We start from the raw sequence: 16,834 nt of genomic DNA on the forward strand, positions 1-16,834 counted from the left end.
AAACGCAAATACCTTCTAGCTCAAAAAAAATAACAAAAGCTACCCAGTCTAAAAATATGATCTGCTTAGTGCCTCCAAGTGATCTTTACCTTACTCAAGGAAGTTCAGGACTGACAAAATAGCTGCTAGAAAAAATAATGCTCAACGGGAAAACAAATGGAAGTTGCATTTCCCCTTTGACTCCAGTGTACAAAAGTCCCCAAATACTTAACGAGGAAAGAACCTCTTTTTTTTTTTTTTTTTTTCCTAATTATTCACCAGTACACATAAGTGTTAGAAGCCATACAACCTGAGGATTGATGGGATGTCTTTATATTCATACTGGCTAACTCCTCTATTGACATCCATGGCTTCAGCAACCAATAGCACAGAAACACCTTCGAAGTTTGAGGCAGCTGCTATCTTTGAAATCTCATGTGAAAACTCACATGAAATGCAACACAGTGAAGCTTTGGATAAGAGCAATGCTTTAAATTGCTATGAAAATACAAGTGAAATAGTGGTGTTAAAGAAGTCAAGTGTTAGTCACTCTGAGACTTTAAGAAACACAGCAATATGAAAAATTACAGAAAAAGAGCAAATTGACATCTAAATATACAAAAAAGTAGCTGGTAGTCTGCAGTACAGACATGTAAATACAGCTATCAGTATATTTAAGATCTTTTCCTACCCTTATGATTTATGTATAATGTATGAGAAAAAGTTCCAGGGAAAAAAACAAAAACATAGTTGAGTTTAAAAAAAAAAAAAAAAAAAAAAAAAGCTTTTTGTCCTTTGAAGGAAGTGGTTCTACAAAAAAAAAAAAAAAAAGGGGGGGGGGGCTCAAATTCCTTCACATTCTTATTTTCTGTAACATGAGCAGATCTACCATAAAAACGAGTTGCAGAAATATTAATCCATGCAGTAACTGGATTTTAACAGGTTTCAAATGACAACGTAAGCACCAAATAAGATGATCTTTCAGTATTCATTAAAACAACATGGAAGATCAATCTAATTACAGAAGCTGTTTTGTAAGAAGTAACGATTTACAAACAAGATACCTTGTTATTCCTCTAAGCAGGCAATAGTACTGTAAAACAACTCTACAGTACAAGATGTCCTTTCATCACGCTTTAAAATCTGAAAAAAAGTTCTGTCCAGAGAAAAATCTCAGAGCAAATGCTCTTACAAATTTCAGCTTTGACTTAGATGGTAGAAACTGATCACGAGACACCATCTAATCTGAATACTGCAGTATGAGCTAGCGAATTCAAATGGTGGCTCACTTCCAACAACACAGGGAGCAACTCCTCCATTCTGCAAGCCCCTCCTTTTACCTCCACTGTAACTCCCTAGGAGAGAAAAGTAAAGGTATGCAAGTCTACAAAATTTTCATCAATCCTACTGGACAAACACTTAAAAACAACAAGTTGCTTAAGTAAGCACATCAAACAATTTATACAGAATTTTAGTGTGATGGTAAAAGTCACTAGAGACTTTTAAGTGATGGTTTTGCTCTTAAGAGCATGATGGAGCACCACCATGCTTGCAATTTAAAAAGCAGGGAGGAACAAGGTAAGCGAGCTTTGAAATTACTCTGAATAAAATAGTGTAAGTCAGCTTTGCCAGCTAACTTATCTTAAATAAACAATATACTTGAGTACTATTTATAGAATTAACTTCAAGTAATACAAATTAAACATACAAAATAAATATTATTCTAATAATAACCCTTAGGAAAAAAACACAATATGCTTCAGCCTTACCTTTTACAAGCTGTGGCCATTCGGTGACATCAGGGTGATCACAATTTTGAGTCACTGATTAAAAACCAAGTTGTCACACCAGTCCTGTGTCACGGTGGGCTAAGCATAAGCTTAACAACTCTAAATAAGTAAAAATAATTTAGTTAAAAGTCCTTACAATCTATTTTCAGCCAATATGCTACACAAAAATGCAAAAGATGTTAAGAATTAGTTCATTCACAACATTAAGACTTACTGCACAAAGATTTGTTCATTTTTGGATAGCATCGTATGATTGCTAGAATACCTTACTACAGTACACACAACCGGTGAACTTGAAAATTCATCAACTTATTTTTAGCCTCTAAAAAAAAACCAAAAAAACACAAGAAAAAACATCTCTTGGATCAGCAGAAAGCACTTGATATCAAGACAAGAAGCATTTACAGATTTGGAAGGATGTATGTAAACATGAACTTTAGGTTCTAACTACAATAAAATTTGATAAATTGTTTCCCTACTACAACTTGATTAATACTGGTGCCTTGAAGAGGCTCTGAGTTTCAAAGGGAAGAACACATAACCTACACTCTGCTGTATGCCTCTCCCTAAAATGAAGCGAGCTAAAGCTGTGTGAAAGTTTCAGTGGAGCAAGTTTTGCCACTGGTGGCCAGTCTGTCAGGTTAGTTGCTCCATTTATGCTGCTTGGACTCTCTCCTCTCCCTTATGGTTTCAAAAGGGTCTTTTACCTGTCAATTGTTTCCTGTGACCTGGCTCCACTGGCTTAAATTGAAGGGTTGGTCCTTTACTTTGTCACGCAGGTGGCAGCCAATGATCACTCAGCAATACACGTGCCCAGGGCGCCCTGGGACCACCCCAGCTGATTACTTCCATGGCTGAAAAGGAACCAATTAGTCTCTTACCTACTGCTGTTAGCTACTCTAAACTAAAATTAACTGATAAAATATCTCCAAATGTAACCCTCAATGCTCAGTATCACCCCATTCTCTCTCCCACCCAAGCTCCTAGGTGACCTGGATAGTCTGCAAAGAAAACAGGCCTCTGATGGAGTCTGATCACAAAAAGCATTACTCAGTTTCTAGTGATGTACAATGTTTAATTAAACTGAAACATTATTACTATACTTAGTAAATAAAAAGTATCTTACTTTCCCTGAGCAGCCACTAGCAATGAATACAGGCCTCTTTATAGTCTCTGAAAATTTATATTTGTTATCTCTTGACACAGGTGAGAATCCACATTTTTATATTGTTCTGCTGATGGTGCCCAAAGGCTAAGGAGCTACTGAGAACCAACACAGCTCTGCGACACCTGCACTCATCACCACCTGGTGCAAACACCAGGAGTACAACCCACAGCATTAAAGGTTTCATCAAACAATGCTTTCGTGCTTCAGTCCATGAGAATCTTTCAGAAAGGTCTTAGGTTTGATGAGCAATCAAGAACTCTCAACACTAATTTGTACCTGTTGACTCATCTGAGATATGAAATTGCTGAACAAGTCCTACAATTTTCTGAAGTTTGTCAGAGCTGCTGACTTTTGCCTTTCTACTATGATTTGCCACTCCGCTACGAACTGCATCCTTAAAATGGAGTAAAATCTATATTAGTTTGGAAATAATGCTTTTCAGTTTTGTCAGGTACATTTCTTGACACAGGTGAAGTGCCATTTAATTTTGAAGTCAGTAATACTCGAGTCTTCACAAGTGCAGTTGATTTAAGGCAAGTAGAAAGCAAGCATCTGAAAACCTCCTAAACAAAAGGAAGGTACCTACAATTTATTTAATTCTTATTTCTTATTCTTATTTCTTGCTGCTTTCTTAAGAACCGAAGTGAAATGGCTCTGTAAGACTGCACTTAGATATGAAAAACCAAGCTCTTTGCCCAAGTAACTTTTTGTACGCTGGTGAAAGAGGGCAGTGGTGTAAGCTGTAATGTCTCATGGCTTGGGAAACCTGCATTTTGTCTGTCTGCTCTAAGCACCAGCTGCTGTTCTGGGGAGGGCTCAGTCAATCACACCCTATCGAGACCTGTGTCCTGCATCACCAGAAGTTAACTGCAGCTGTTTTCCATTGGAGTAAAAGCATATTATTGTAACAGGCTGACAGGAACCTTAGCAAAACTGGATTTTCCTGTAGCTGTTTCATGTGGAAGAAGCCATGAACTCGATTGTCAACGGTGAAGGAACACACGAAGTGCTGCTGCTGGATTCAAAACCATCCGAGTTTGGAACATTAAAAAACAGTCGGAGATGATGGCTGCACAGTCATGGCCAAGGCAAGTTTGTGCTCATGCTTGACACAGACCCAGCTCTGTTAGCCAGACTTACTGAAGCACCAAACCAAATTTACAGTACCCACATTAAGAGACTATCTGAAACAGCATGACAGAGTTGACATTAACTTATCCAAGCTTTGTAATGAAATTAGTATCTACAAATTGATCTTATGATCAGAACTCTGAATCATGGAGCTGCAGCATTTCAAATCTGTTACATGGTACCTTAAGACTAGATTTACTGTACTGAGGTACAAAAAGCTCATGGTCCCTTTCAACAATCCGGATGCCAGGAGCAAGAAACTTCAGTGAATCACTTTCATTTTCCCTCCTATCTCCTTCTCATCCTATCTTCCCCACTTTTAATCACTGCCAGTCCTGTGGATGACAGCATGGATGAAAATTCATTTCACTAAAACCTCTCTTGTTCACCCATCAGCAGAGTACTGTCTGCTGGCATTAAGAGACCAGCACATTGAAACACGGGGTGGGCGTGAAGGAGGCTACCAGAGATCCCTTATGCTGAGTATCTGTTCAAACACAGCACATTTTGACTGCTGGAACCAGACAAGGCAGAAAAAAAATGCTAAAAGAGTCCTGTAGAGGACAACTTGACTAGGAAAGGGAAACCACACTAACAAACTAGCATATTGGAAAGATGCATTGGGAAGAATGACTAGGAAGCTCACCTAGGACACCTGCTTTTCTGTCATAGGTATTCCTTTACAAAAAAAACTCTGGATGTAACTTACCTTCTGACTCTAAAGCAGCTCCAGAGCAAATATTTATTCTCAGAGCTGAGTTACTAAAAAAGATTTCTCCAGTCTTCACTGTCATAATTAGCACGGTTTAAGGTTTAGTCTTTTACAAACACACAGGGCAGCTGAAGGTATCGAGCATTGTGTACGCCTGTGGAATATATCTGAGAAACCTGAGATGGCTGCTGGAGGCTCTTCGGTACTGGGCGTGCTCCAGGACAGACACATCTATGTCTGCCGAGTGACTATGTAAAAGGCGAAGACTGAAGCAGGACTGTAGCGACCGATATTGCAACTAACAAGAACCATGCCCTCAAACCACACATCTGAAGAGCCCTGAATGGCCCAGAGTAGCACTCTGCAACAGTGAGCAGGATAAGTAATGTTTATGCAGCACTTGGAAGTGACACTCCTTTCTCTAAGGTGCAGATTTTCTGAAAAGAATACTCCTGGCAGCTGAAGGAGGAGGAGGAAATAAATAATAAATTGCTCAAAGCAAGCAGTCAAACCATATTCAGATGCTTCAAAAGCAGGTAAAAAGCAACTTCGTTGCATAGCCTGATGAGACCTTCTCCTTATACATTTACCTGAATCTTAAGAGTCTGGAAGCACAAACATGAGTCAAGAAGAGGCATGCAGCTTCAACAAACATAATCCAAAGCCACGCCATGGAGAACACAAGTACATGTTCATAAGTAATCCAAGCGAGTTGTCACTTGCATGCATTTCCTACACCTACTGTTTCCCTGTGTTATTTGACTTCCAGGTGTCCATTAGCTGGGGCAGTACAGCTAGGTGGTGGCTGACACTCAGTGTCAGAGGTCTAGGAAAACCCTGGAGCAGAGGAACAATTCTGATCAACAGCTGGGAGGATGCATGCCCTGAGAGGTGGCATTGTTAAGAACGTAAGTTTCTTTTAGAGAATAATTTAAGTTTCCACCTGAGTAAGCTTCTATCCATTTTTTAAGACCATCTTTTTGATGGATGATCTAACAAAAAAAGGAGTTGATCCACCAATACAAAACGTGTCATGACCTTCCTTAACTTCCAGTACTGAAATTTGACTTGCTTTTTTAAAAATAACCAGCTCTCTGGTTATCTCTCAGGAAGATACCAAGAAAGGCAGCTTTTATACATTTACTGAAGGATCCCTCTGAATGTCCTTCTCCATAAGACTCCAGACATTTTCTCCATGAAACTTCTAGCAGGTCAAATTAACAGCTACCTTAAAGTAAAATAAAACAGCCACTAGTTTACTATTATTTAAATGTTGGTTTATTTTTATTTTATTTTTATTTATTGATGGCCTGATTATATAAAACGTAGAGGAGCTGCAAAAGCCAGCATTTGTATAAAAGTTTTCTTCACTACTTCATAAGTTAAACCCATTTAATTGCAAGAACAGAATAATAGAAAACCACGTGGTTAGAAGACCAAAATAAAAAGGGATTCTATCATGGAAAATGCCAACCAAAAGTGACCACAGAAGTCACAGCTGAGAATCAAACACACATATGCTCCCAGTATTAACAGCTGAAGACACACAATTAATGAACAGTTTCTGGAAAGGTGTTTGTTCATCTGCCCAAAGTACTTCAAACACGTTAGAAGCTTGAGCCTATCGTCCAGTTACTCAGTATTCTTCCAAACCATTCCAGAAGCAGCAGAAGAGAACCACAAAGCAAGCATGAGAACAGGAGAAAGCTCCTTGTGATGGACCAATGGAAAGAGTTTGAAGTTAACCAGGCTAATCAATGAGAATATTGGAAGAAACTAAGTCCTCTCACGGCACAGAAAATCCTCCAATTAAAATGTGCTTTTGATAAGCTCTATAACTAGAAACTACAGGTTGAAAAATTCAAGTTAGTGTAGGTACACAAGCATGCAGGATGGTGAGGAATAAGTTATTTGGAATGGGGATCTGAATTCATTATCATCTTCAAATTAAGGCTGGTACCATTCTGGAATTTACACTTCAGTGAAAACGTAAGATCCTGAGTTTATTAAAGGTAGAATCTGGAGCATTTGGTACATCTCAAAATAAAGAAATCAACTACAGATTTATACAAAAACTTCACCCCATGCTATCTGTATACTTGCTATACCTTAATAAAAATCACATAGTAGTAGTAAGAGGTCTCACATTTGGCCCCATTTTCCTTCTAAAGCTAAAGGCCTGTTTGTTACTCTCATTTTCTAAAACCATCCCTACAGCTCTGGACACTAGATTTCCCCTCCCAGCATTCTTTTTCCATTTTATATTTTTGTAAGATAACAGACATACTTTATTCACCTTTGTAAAAGAGGGAAAGAAGTACAATTATCTTTAGGTCCTACATTTTTTGCTTGGGCCATAGCTGATGCTTCTTCCACCACACAAACCCTTTTTTTTTTTTTCCTGGAAGAACCATTTGTTTCTATCTCACTGATGTATGCTACTTCAGGCTCCCTCCAAAATTATATGTAGTTTTGAAAGGAAAGGCCCTCCCACCTGGAAAGGTGAAATAAATACAGTTGTCTACTTAGATTTGTTTTAGCAGACCTCTGTTTACTGGGCTGGTATCAGCCTAAGTTCTCTTCCAAACAATTTTTACAGCTACATTCCAGCTTTAATATTTAAACTTCTATTCCAGCTATCCTTTTGCTCAAGCTTGGTTATTTTGCTTTCTTTTTCCATCCTCCCTCTTCCACATAAAGTACCTTCCTGTTCACCAAGTTCTTCAGTATCACCAGCGTGTTTGTTTGTATATAGTTCATATTGAAAGCAAACAATCGTGCAGTTCTGTAGCACAACCTTTAGCTTTTCTCATGTTGTTAGTATTCATTACTTGCATATTGTAGCAGATTGGGGATTCTTGTTCATTGGTTTATGAAGTGCACATCATTACAAAGACTATGTGCATACATACAGTTCCAAGTACTTAAGCATTCAGGAAAAAAGCAGTCAGCAGAAGTAATGGCAGTAAAGAAATAATGGCTAGGTTTGAAGACCTGTCATACACACAACAGGTATTGAAACTGGAGAGCAAGAAGCAGGTGGGTGGTCCCAGTGCTGCTGTGGGTGCAAAAATGAATATAGATGCCTGCTGGAGTAAAGGACCAATCTATAGCATTCTCTCAGGAACATCTGGATTGTGATAACGCAACTTTTTTTTTTGTTTTAAAAAAACTTACTGGTTTTAATTAGCACACGCTATATTTAAATTTTCAGTTTAGAATTGTTCCTCTCTCCTGTCGATAGCTTCCTATGAAGTAGAACTATACAAAAAAAAGACACTCAACAACCCCTCTGTAACGTTGAGGTTTAAGAACTTTAAATATGTTTTTATATTAGGTATCTTCAGAAGAAGGGTCCAGACAAACACACAGGTATAAAAATTGTCTCAGCAGTTACTGAGTTCTTCCCTGCATTTAAAGCACTTAAAAAGAAATAAGGTACATGCATAGCTTAGCCATAGCTGCTGAAGTAGCCCCATATGGTTTTATATGCACTAACAGACCTATTCAATAACCTAGAAAAGGTCTGAATTTTATAATATTTTTTTCTGAATTCAGGAAGTTTCCAAAAATCACTGTCTCAAGATGCTGACCTCTACAGAACTTGAGCCACTACAGAGTGGAGCAGATATTCTGTACTACCAGGTATCTCCATTGGAATATGCCAGTAAAAAGTTAGCAAATAGGAATGAGCATAGCTACAAGTTAACATTCCAATCCTGCTATAATGCATGTAACACTTTCGAGCTTGTTGGACACTTAACAGTGTATACAAAAAGAGATACAAGGTACCACAGCCTGACATTAACGCTGTTGGTGGAGGTTACATTTCTGTGTCTCCTAACAGTCCTATTGACAATTTTCACTTACAGTGATGTTTGGTTAAATTTTCTCCTTGTTCTGAGCTTATTTTTCAAGTTACACCTAAAAACTGCACAAGCCTGACTATAACTGTGTACAACAGCAAGAAAAAAGCCCTCAGAGGAACAGCACCAGCTCTTATCCAATCCATTGAGAAACAGACAAATGATAGTAGCATAATGTTGAGCTTGTAAAACAGACTAAAAGGTAATTCATCAATGTTGCAGCATCAGCATTTATTTTCTCCAGGAATATCAAATAACTTAGCTTTCTGAAAAACTATGCCTAAAAGTAACAGGCACCACAGTTGGAAAAAAATAAAAATAAAATATGGGGAAAAAATGAACCTGAATTTATTTTCAACTGTTTTTTAAATCAGGAAAAAAAAAAAAAAAAAAGTATAATAATATGTTGTGTGTATTCTAGTAATTAAAACAAAATTAAAAACAACATACCATATCTTTCCAGAGCTGCAGAAACTTGTTCTTCCAAATTCTACAATGGACTTCCACAGTTCTTGTACCTATAATGCAAAACATTGTATTTCAGTTTTTGCAGTATGCTCTATACTACCAGGAAACTCATTGTTGCTTCAAGACAACGTATTCAAGAACAGCCATCCAATTGTCCATAAGTTCACAGCTAAAGGAAACATATACTTTCAAAATAAAGTACAACAGATAAAATACTTAGTATGTGAGGAAAACTGCAAAAGCAGAAAGTCCATACACAGCGTGTTCCCTATTCTTTCCTCTCCAGTGATGCAATCCAGTTTTATAATTCTGTTTATCCACTTCATTATAAATATCCATTTCCTTCTTCTCGAAGATTCTGGCAAGTTTTCTCCCCTGCCCTCCCCCTTTTAATTTTTTGTATCAAAGACACCAGTAATTATACCATGAAGAAAAAAAATCAAGAGAATTCATGAAGAGAACCACATTTTTGTCTTTACTGCTTAAGTTTGATAAGCATTTCTATAAAAAGTTCATTTTTAGAAAAGCTACAATAAACAAAGGACTTATGCCTAAACTCCAAACTTTTTTTTTTTTTTTTTTTAAACAAACAAGCAAGCAAGCAACTAACAAGCACAGTAGAACCTAAGTGAACCTAAGTAACATAGAAATAGGCATATAATTAAAGAGCTCTACTGATTACTGTTTGGAAAGTTACTGATTTGGTGCAACGTATCACATTTTCAGTGCCATGAAATTGAATACTTAATTTCTTGGCGCTAGAACTCTTTTAAGAACAACAAATTCAATGTAGCTGATCCAGTCTGATTTCTGACACAGATCGGAGCGTCCCCAGGAAAGAAAACCTGATCTGGTTAGCTGAAGAGAACATTCAACTTTGTCTTGCAGTTGTCAAACAGAGGACCCATGCAGGACGAAAGGCCCAATTCCATACCAGGGATACGAAAAGGAATGACCCCGGAGAGGCACACTTGTGCCAGTTCAGCTCTACAGCACTAACAGTTAGTACATGACTTCTATATTTAAAAAAATAAATAAAATAAAACAGGGCAGCCTAAGTGTTCAGTGACACAAGATTCCTATTTCAACACACAATTACAATAATTATGTGGATTTATATATAATTAAAATTAATAACATCATGTTCATCAATGTGTCAAAAAAAATTACTAATATTCAGAAGAATAAATTTATCTGAACAGTGAGAGAGTAACATGCTTTTCCTGTTTGGAGGTGCTGACACTCCATACCACGAGCAGAAATCCAGCTGTTTTACACCGTGTTTCAGCACCAGCACGAAGAGTAATTGTACTTTCACAGTGAAAGCATTAGGCAAACTCAGCTAGAAGGTTTCTTACAAATGTGAACAGGATTTTCACATCTCATACCACAGGACTTCCAGCTTAAACTGTAAAATATGTTTATTTTTTATGCACACATTCTTGTACCCACCCAGAACAACGCCATCTACACGCAATTCACTCAGCACCCCCTAAGGTGCAAAGGCACCAACTTACAGTGACCACTGAGTACCAGCAAAGAACAGCATGGAGAACAAGCACAAATACATTTATCAGGGATCTTAGGATTACTGCCCGCAAAAGGAGACCAGAAAGCAAGGGGTCCCAATGGAACTGAAGCCACGTAGTTGAAGACAGTACAGGTTATGGCAGGAGCAAGACCCGAGTGGAGGAGATGGATAGAGAAGACTCACACACGTGGCTGGCAGCAGCAAAGAGTAACTCCAAGAGCGTGAAAGTGAAGCACCTGGACTGCCAGCTCTCCTTCCTCAGCCTTCCCACCACCAGCTACCACCAAGGCAAGCTCCAGCCCGAGGAGGTCAGCAGCCTGCGGAAAGGCTCCGTGAACACCAGCAAAAGGGAACGTGGGATCTGCAACGCTTCTCTAACGGGAATGAGAGTAACCTCACAAAATCAGATGTACTTCAACATTTACCTCCAGTGTATTTACTGATTAACACTAAGCCACAGCTGCTTAAAAAAGATGCAAATGGGCACGTGTGGCTAAAAGCAAGGCTAACGCTGCTGCTTCCACTCCACATGAAGAACCCTCGATCTGTCTCATGACCAGAGCCAAGAGTGCTGCTTTTTTGTGGCTGTCGTCACACATTTTCAGTAAGAAAAGGCTTCGAGTCGCACTGCACATTAACAGAGATGGCAAGCTACTGAATTAACCAAGTGTAGTGTACAGCACTGCAAAAATATTTAAGAATCTAATTATAAGTTATGAAAAACACTTTACAACTCTTGTTTCTTGCCTGATAAAAGATGTAAGAGTGTCACATCTATCAGGAGCTTGAATGATCATTTCTACCTTTTAAAACACACTGCACACATCAGCTGTCACAAGACAGGAACAGAAGAGAAGAATTTAAGCATGCTATCCTAAAGAAAATGGTAGGTGTTCTGCCTAGTAGTATAGATCCTCTCACACAATTTCAAATACGTAAGTTGAAGTAAGAATTTCTTCTTCCAGCACAGACATTCTTAGCACTTCAGTCAAATAAAACAAGCCTTATTGAAAGGAGGATGTTTGGAGGTAGATATTCAGGTCAAAAGAACCACGCAAACAGAGTATTTAATCACCATCTTATAAAGGAAAGGACTTAACCTTTGCAATCAAGAACCAGGGTTATTTCAAGTGCAGCAATACAGTCCCCTAAGAACTCCCCTGACCTCTGAACTGGAAGAATTTACAGTTTGTGTGGACAGCAAGAATGTATTTCCATGACCCACAACAGGCAAATTTTGCTACAACAGTTTGAGCGAGCATCTAGGTGCTGCCACAGTTGCCAGCACGCACTGCTGTACCTTGGACTTTCCAAACAAAGAATAGGGCGCATGTGCGTGTTAAGCCCTGATAGTGGCCAGCATGACTTCGGGTATTAGATTTCACTATGATTTAGGAAGTAATCATCATTTGTATGACCACATTCAGATGAAGATGAAAGCATCATATTGGAAATGGAAATTCTCAAGCAGTGATAGATATCGTAAGTATTATCTGGATTGGTAGAAGGTTTTGATACCTTTTTTTTTTTTTTTTTTTGATACCAAGAAATCCCAACAAGGGTCCTCCAAAGGGAGGAAGAGCATGGTCATCTCTGTGCAGGAGACACGAACGCCCAGCCTCACCCCTACACTTTGACCTCAGTCAGGACAGCATCATTCCTGCCACACTACTACCAGAATGAGGAAAAAAACACATGGACTCAGCAGCAGCAGCAGACCAACGTACACCACCACCAAACCTAAACACCAGCTCCATGATTTCCTGCTTGTGAGCCCACTGGTTAACACAAGGCCCTTCATGACCAAAATTTCCAGCAGGTCCAAAACAGAGATGCTGTACCTTATAGTTTTTGATACACTTAGCTTGTCTTATTTCATTCTTTAGGCCACGACCTGCAAAATGACATCACGCAAGGATTTTAAGTATGTTCTTTGATACACTAATGAATATAACATGAAAAAAATGAGTAGCCTGCTTGTCAAGCAGCCAACAGGTACCTCACTTCCAGGTTGTGGTGAAACATCACTACTGTAATTCACCTCCGATGTGTCCCATCCTTGGCATCCTACACAAGATGAGCATGATTCTTCCAGTACATAAGCACAAGAGCACGTTTGGATGGATGCAAGCAGTAATGCTCTTTGATGAAAAGCCTTGGAAAGCCACATAATACGAATATCCTTTTCAAACCACAAGATTGCAAAAAAGTCCAAGCCTCTGCTGCTCTACCTAGAAGTTCCTCTTACAACACACACACGCCTGCTCTAAGGAAATGCAAGTTGCTCCGAAAGGAGCAGGTCACCCCTCTTACCTAAGACAGAGGAGTGAGGGTCCAAAGGGAAGCCACCCATTTAGATCCACTCAGCTGAACAACCGCAGCTTCTCCTAATTCTTCACCACCCTGTAAAACATGGGTACAAAAATCCACGCGAGGCGGTGACAATGAGTATCAGTAAAGACTGATCTCCACCCCCTTCCTCCAGCCAGCAGTCTGCATAACACAGGGAAGCAGCTTCAACCTATTAAAAGTAAAAAGCAGTTAATGCTTCCTTTAAGAGGTTCATTCATAAGAGGAGTCTTTGTAAGATGATATTTAATTTATAACGCAATTGTGCAATCAACAAGTTACTTTGTCAATACGATCTGCCACGGAAAGGTGGAACTATTCGAATTTAGTGATTTAAAGTCCAACTCATTCCTATGCTACATTGCCAGGCAGGAATCCTGGATGTAAACCTCACTTGATTTTGACTATTATTTTCAAACCTCTCTACTCTGAGGTTGTTTTCCTGAAGAAACATCTCCCCAGTTGGTACAGCTGCTGAAGCGTGGCTTCATTACAAACTATTACCTTCACACTGCCTTTGCTGACTTCCAGCTAACCAGCGAGATATATCGTGCACACTGCTGCCCAGATGAGCCAGCAGCCTCCCAGCTTTCGTTCACGGGCCATACGTCGTGGCTTCATGAGGCAGTCAGGTGCTGGCTACATATACAGGAAGTTCAGGCAGTAAATGTTAGTTAAGGTCAAAGTGTTTAAGGTGGCAAGAACAAAAGTCACTTCAAACACGCGATGTGCTCGTTGCTGTCGTCTCTGGGACACAAACATTTAAGCCACGCGTACAATGCTCTTGGGGCAGCCAGTTAGGCAAAGTAGGAGAGTAATGGAAATAAATACCAAATTTTAAATTATTTTGTATGGACCCTGACAGCGATATTCTTGCCCCTCTTCTTCCACATACAAATCAGAATTCGATTACTAACAGAAAGCCCTTGAACACTGGCTCTCCATAAAACTCATAGCTACCTCAAATATACTGGAGCCTTCAGGAAAACAAACAAACAAACAAACAAACAAGAAGAACAACATTTATCTTAAGGAAAATAAATAAAATCAATATCAATCATTAACTGAAGTTCAGCAAAGATCTGGACTATGGTGACCAGAAACAAAGACTGACACTTGAAATGAGATGTATGCCTACATATTTTTGGAATTCCCTCCCTTTGTCCCTCAATTTCATGTTCTATTTTCACGAAATAGTGGGTTTTGCCTTCCAGTGGATGAATGCACTGGTGCAGGCAGAAGGGGAAAAAGACACTTCCTGCTTTTACAAAAAAATGAATACTCTCTGGACATTCCCTAAGTAAACTGAAACCAAAAGTAGTAGAGGCAAAAAAAAAAAAAAAAGATCTTTCTTACACAGCAAAAACTACGATGCATATTTCAATAAAATAAGCACTTAATTTGTTCCATTAAAAGTGTCATATCATGTACTACACTAATTACTGCTTAACAAGATGTTATACGCTTAAACATGTTTATATGTTTGGGACTACTAAAACTCGACTCAAAGATGCTCCTGCCCCTCCTCCAAATTCAGTGAGGCAGAACCTGTGAATTCATGGAAAAACTAACAAACACATCAACAAAGCACGCATTTAAAGTGAAACAAGCATGACTTCACACTACAGGTACGTATTTCATATATCTGAAGCATGTTTTCTCTTACAAAAAGTGAAGCTGAATGAAAACGAAGTGAACGTGCTGTATTTTCCTGAATTGATTAGCGTAGGTACAGTCTCAAGGTGCTCTAACAGACTCTGGCAAGTCCCTAGATATCTAACATGCAAAGTTTTAACTTCCATTCACACAAGATAATCATTGGCGTGTCTTTAAGAAGCAGCAGTAATTAAAAAAAGACTGAAAATTGTTTGCTATTAAAAAACGATCAAAACCCACACATTAGTTTTGAAGAAGCCCTGGATTGAGAGATGAGGCTTTGAAACTCACTGCTATGAAAAAGACAAACACCTCCACTATTTCAAGCTTTTTTTTTTTTTTTTTAAATACAGATGCACAAAGAAGTGGAAAAAAAAGTGAAATCATTTATTTTGTCATCTAGCTTGGTGTGCTTTTATTTCTAAACACCTGGGAGAAACTCAGGTTACTGCAGTGAAGAGATATCAAACAGCTCTGGTAAAGAGAAAGAACTTATTAATTCTACTATGAAGGATGCCACATTAAACAGTAAACAGAGTGAAATGGGGCAGTCACAAGAAACACAGTATCTGTAATATTGCACTATTTTCATGTAATATTTCAATTAAAGGTGTTTTTTCTGCCCTGTAAACCTGAACAGTGGCATAGCTTTTTCTGCTGAGATTTGTGTGTAGTGAACTGACAGCACATCCCTGTCATGAAGACAGTAGTCATAAGCACTGCAAACTGCATCTGCTCTAAAAGGCAAACGCAGGTGAGGAAAACTACTGAATACCCACAGCAGCTTGGCGATGCACGCCTCATGTTTTCAGTCCAACACAATCACGAAACACTGAGTTCCACAGCACTTTCAGACAGGAAAAAAGTACCTTGAGCTGTTTCCACACTGCAAGCGCACAGAGCGCTTAGTCCCACAATATTCAAATACTCTACCACCACCCAAAGCAAGTCATTTGGGAGACCTCTAAAGTACATTTTCCAGCTGCTTTCTTACTTTTTTTTCTTGCCATCACCTCCACCCTGCTCCCACCCAGCCTAACAGTACAGGTAGACTCGCACCACAGCTTTCTCCTTGGCGGGGAATTCCTCTCTACGTGGATGCTGCTCGCACGAATCTTTCAGGCCTCTCCTTTTCAAACTAGTTCAAAATACACATTAGATGCACTGACAACAGGCTCACAGGGGTTGTTCTTCCTTGAGAATCCAAGCTAAAAACCAGGTACAACTCCACGGCGACGAACTTTTTTGGCAGACAGGCAGGGGAAATCCCATCTGAGGAGCTGGATCTCAGGAAGCCTCAGGTCTGCCCGGCCTCCTGCCGAGGCAGCGAAGTTTCCACACGCACCCACCCCAGGCTGCGACAGCACCTCTTGCACGGAGGGACACAACATCAAAAAATAATTACATGAAGCGGAGAGAGGAGGGGGCAGAAGGCAGGGCGAGATTATGGATTATTTGAGGCAGAGTTGAGCAGCGCGTTTCGCCCTCTCGCAGCCGGATTTTAGGGACGGGCACGAGGCCTCCCCCCCCCCCCCCCCCAGCTCCTTCCCTTCCCCTTCCCCTCCCCACCGCGGCCCTGCCCGGCGCTACCCACCTGGGCCTGCTGCTGCTGCCGCCACCGCCGCCGGCCGGGCTCATGCGGGGGCTGCGGGCGACGACGCTGAGGAAGGAGGAGGAGGAGGAGGAGCCCCCGAGGCCTGTGCAGGGGAGGAGGGCCGGGGCGGGCCGCGGGTGCGCCGCCTGTCGCCGACGGGCTCCTCGCTCTCAGCCCGAGCCCCGCGCCGCCATCTTGGGACCGGCGGAGGGGGGAAGGAGGAGGAGGAGGAGGAGGACCCGGCGCGTCCCGGCGTGCAGCGCGCGGGGAGGGGGGGAAACAGGGGAAAGGGGGGGGCGCGCTAGCAGCGCGGTGGGATCATAGAGTCGCAGCGCCTGCGCGCTGCGAGGGAGAGAGGCGGTCGCGGCCATGTTGGGAGAGGGCAAAGATGAGGGGAGGAGGGGATGGGTGGGGGGGATTGTGCGCAAGCGCTGATGGAGGGGGAGGGGAGGGGAGGGGGGGGGGTCACTGAGTTGCTCGCTCGCAACCCGGTAGACGAGGTGGTTTAAAAAAAAAAAAAAACACACCTAATTTGGGGCCACAAACGCTTAAAATATTAAAATAAACCCTTAAAACCATGAAAATGCATT

At 40.5% G+C, this 16,834-nt stretch overlaps 1 protein-coding gene across 2 annotated transcripts in view; it reads right to left on the bottom strand.

Moving 5' to 3' along the window:
• The window catches only part of UBE3A (ubiquitin protein ligase E3A), a 48,917-nt gene extending 32,454 nt beyond the window's left edge, over positions 1-16,463 (bottom strand). The window contains exons 1-4 of one of the 2 annotated variants that reach the window (XM_082770981.1): positions 16,245-16,463; positions 12,959-13,048; positions 9,097-9,164; positions 1,749-1,868 (exon numbers count right to left, since the gene is read on the bottom strand). In XM_082770981.1, coding sequence (XP_082627107.1) covers positions 1,749-1,768 — 20 coding nt within the window. In that variant the 5' untranslated portion in view covers positions 1,769-1,868; positions 9,097-9,164; positions 12,959-13,048; positions 16,245-16,463. The remainder of the gene's footprint in view (positions 1-1,748; positions 1,869-9,096; positions 9,165-12,958; positions 13,049-16,244) is intronic. The other variant, XM_082770980.1, reaches the window with a different exon arrangement.
• Between the last annotated feature and the right edge of the window lie 371 nt (positions 16,464-16,834).

The sequence above is a fragment of the Aythya marila genome, assembly GCF_965140915.1.
Source record: "Aythya marila genome assembly, chromosome: 1".
Lineage (NCBI taxonomy): Eukaryota > Metazoa > Chordata > Aves > Anseriformes > Anatidae > Aythya > Aythya marila.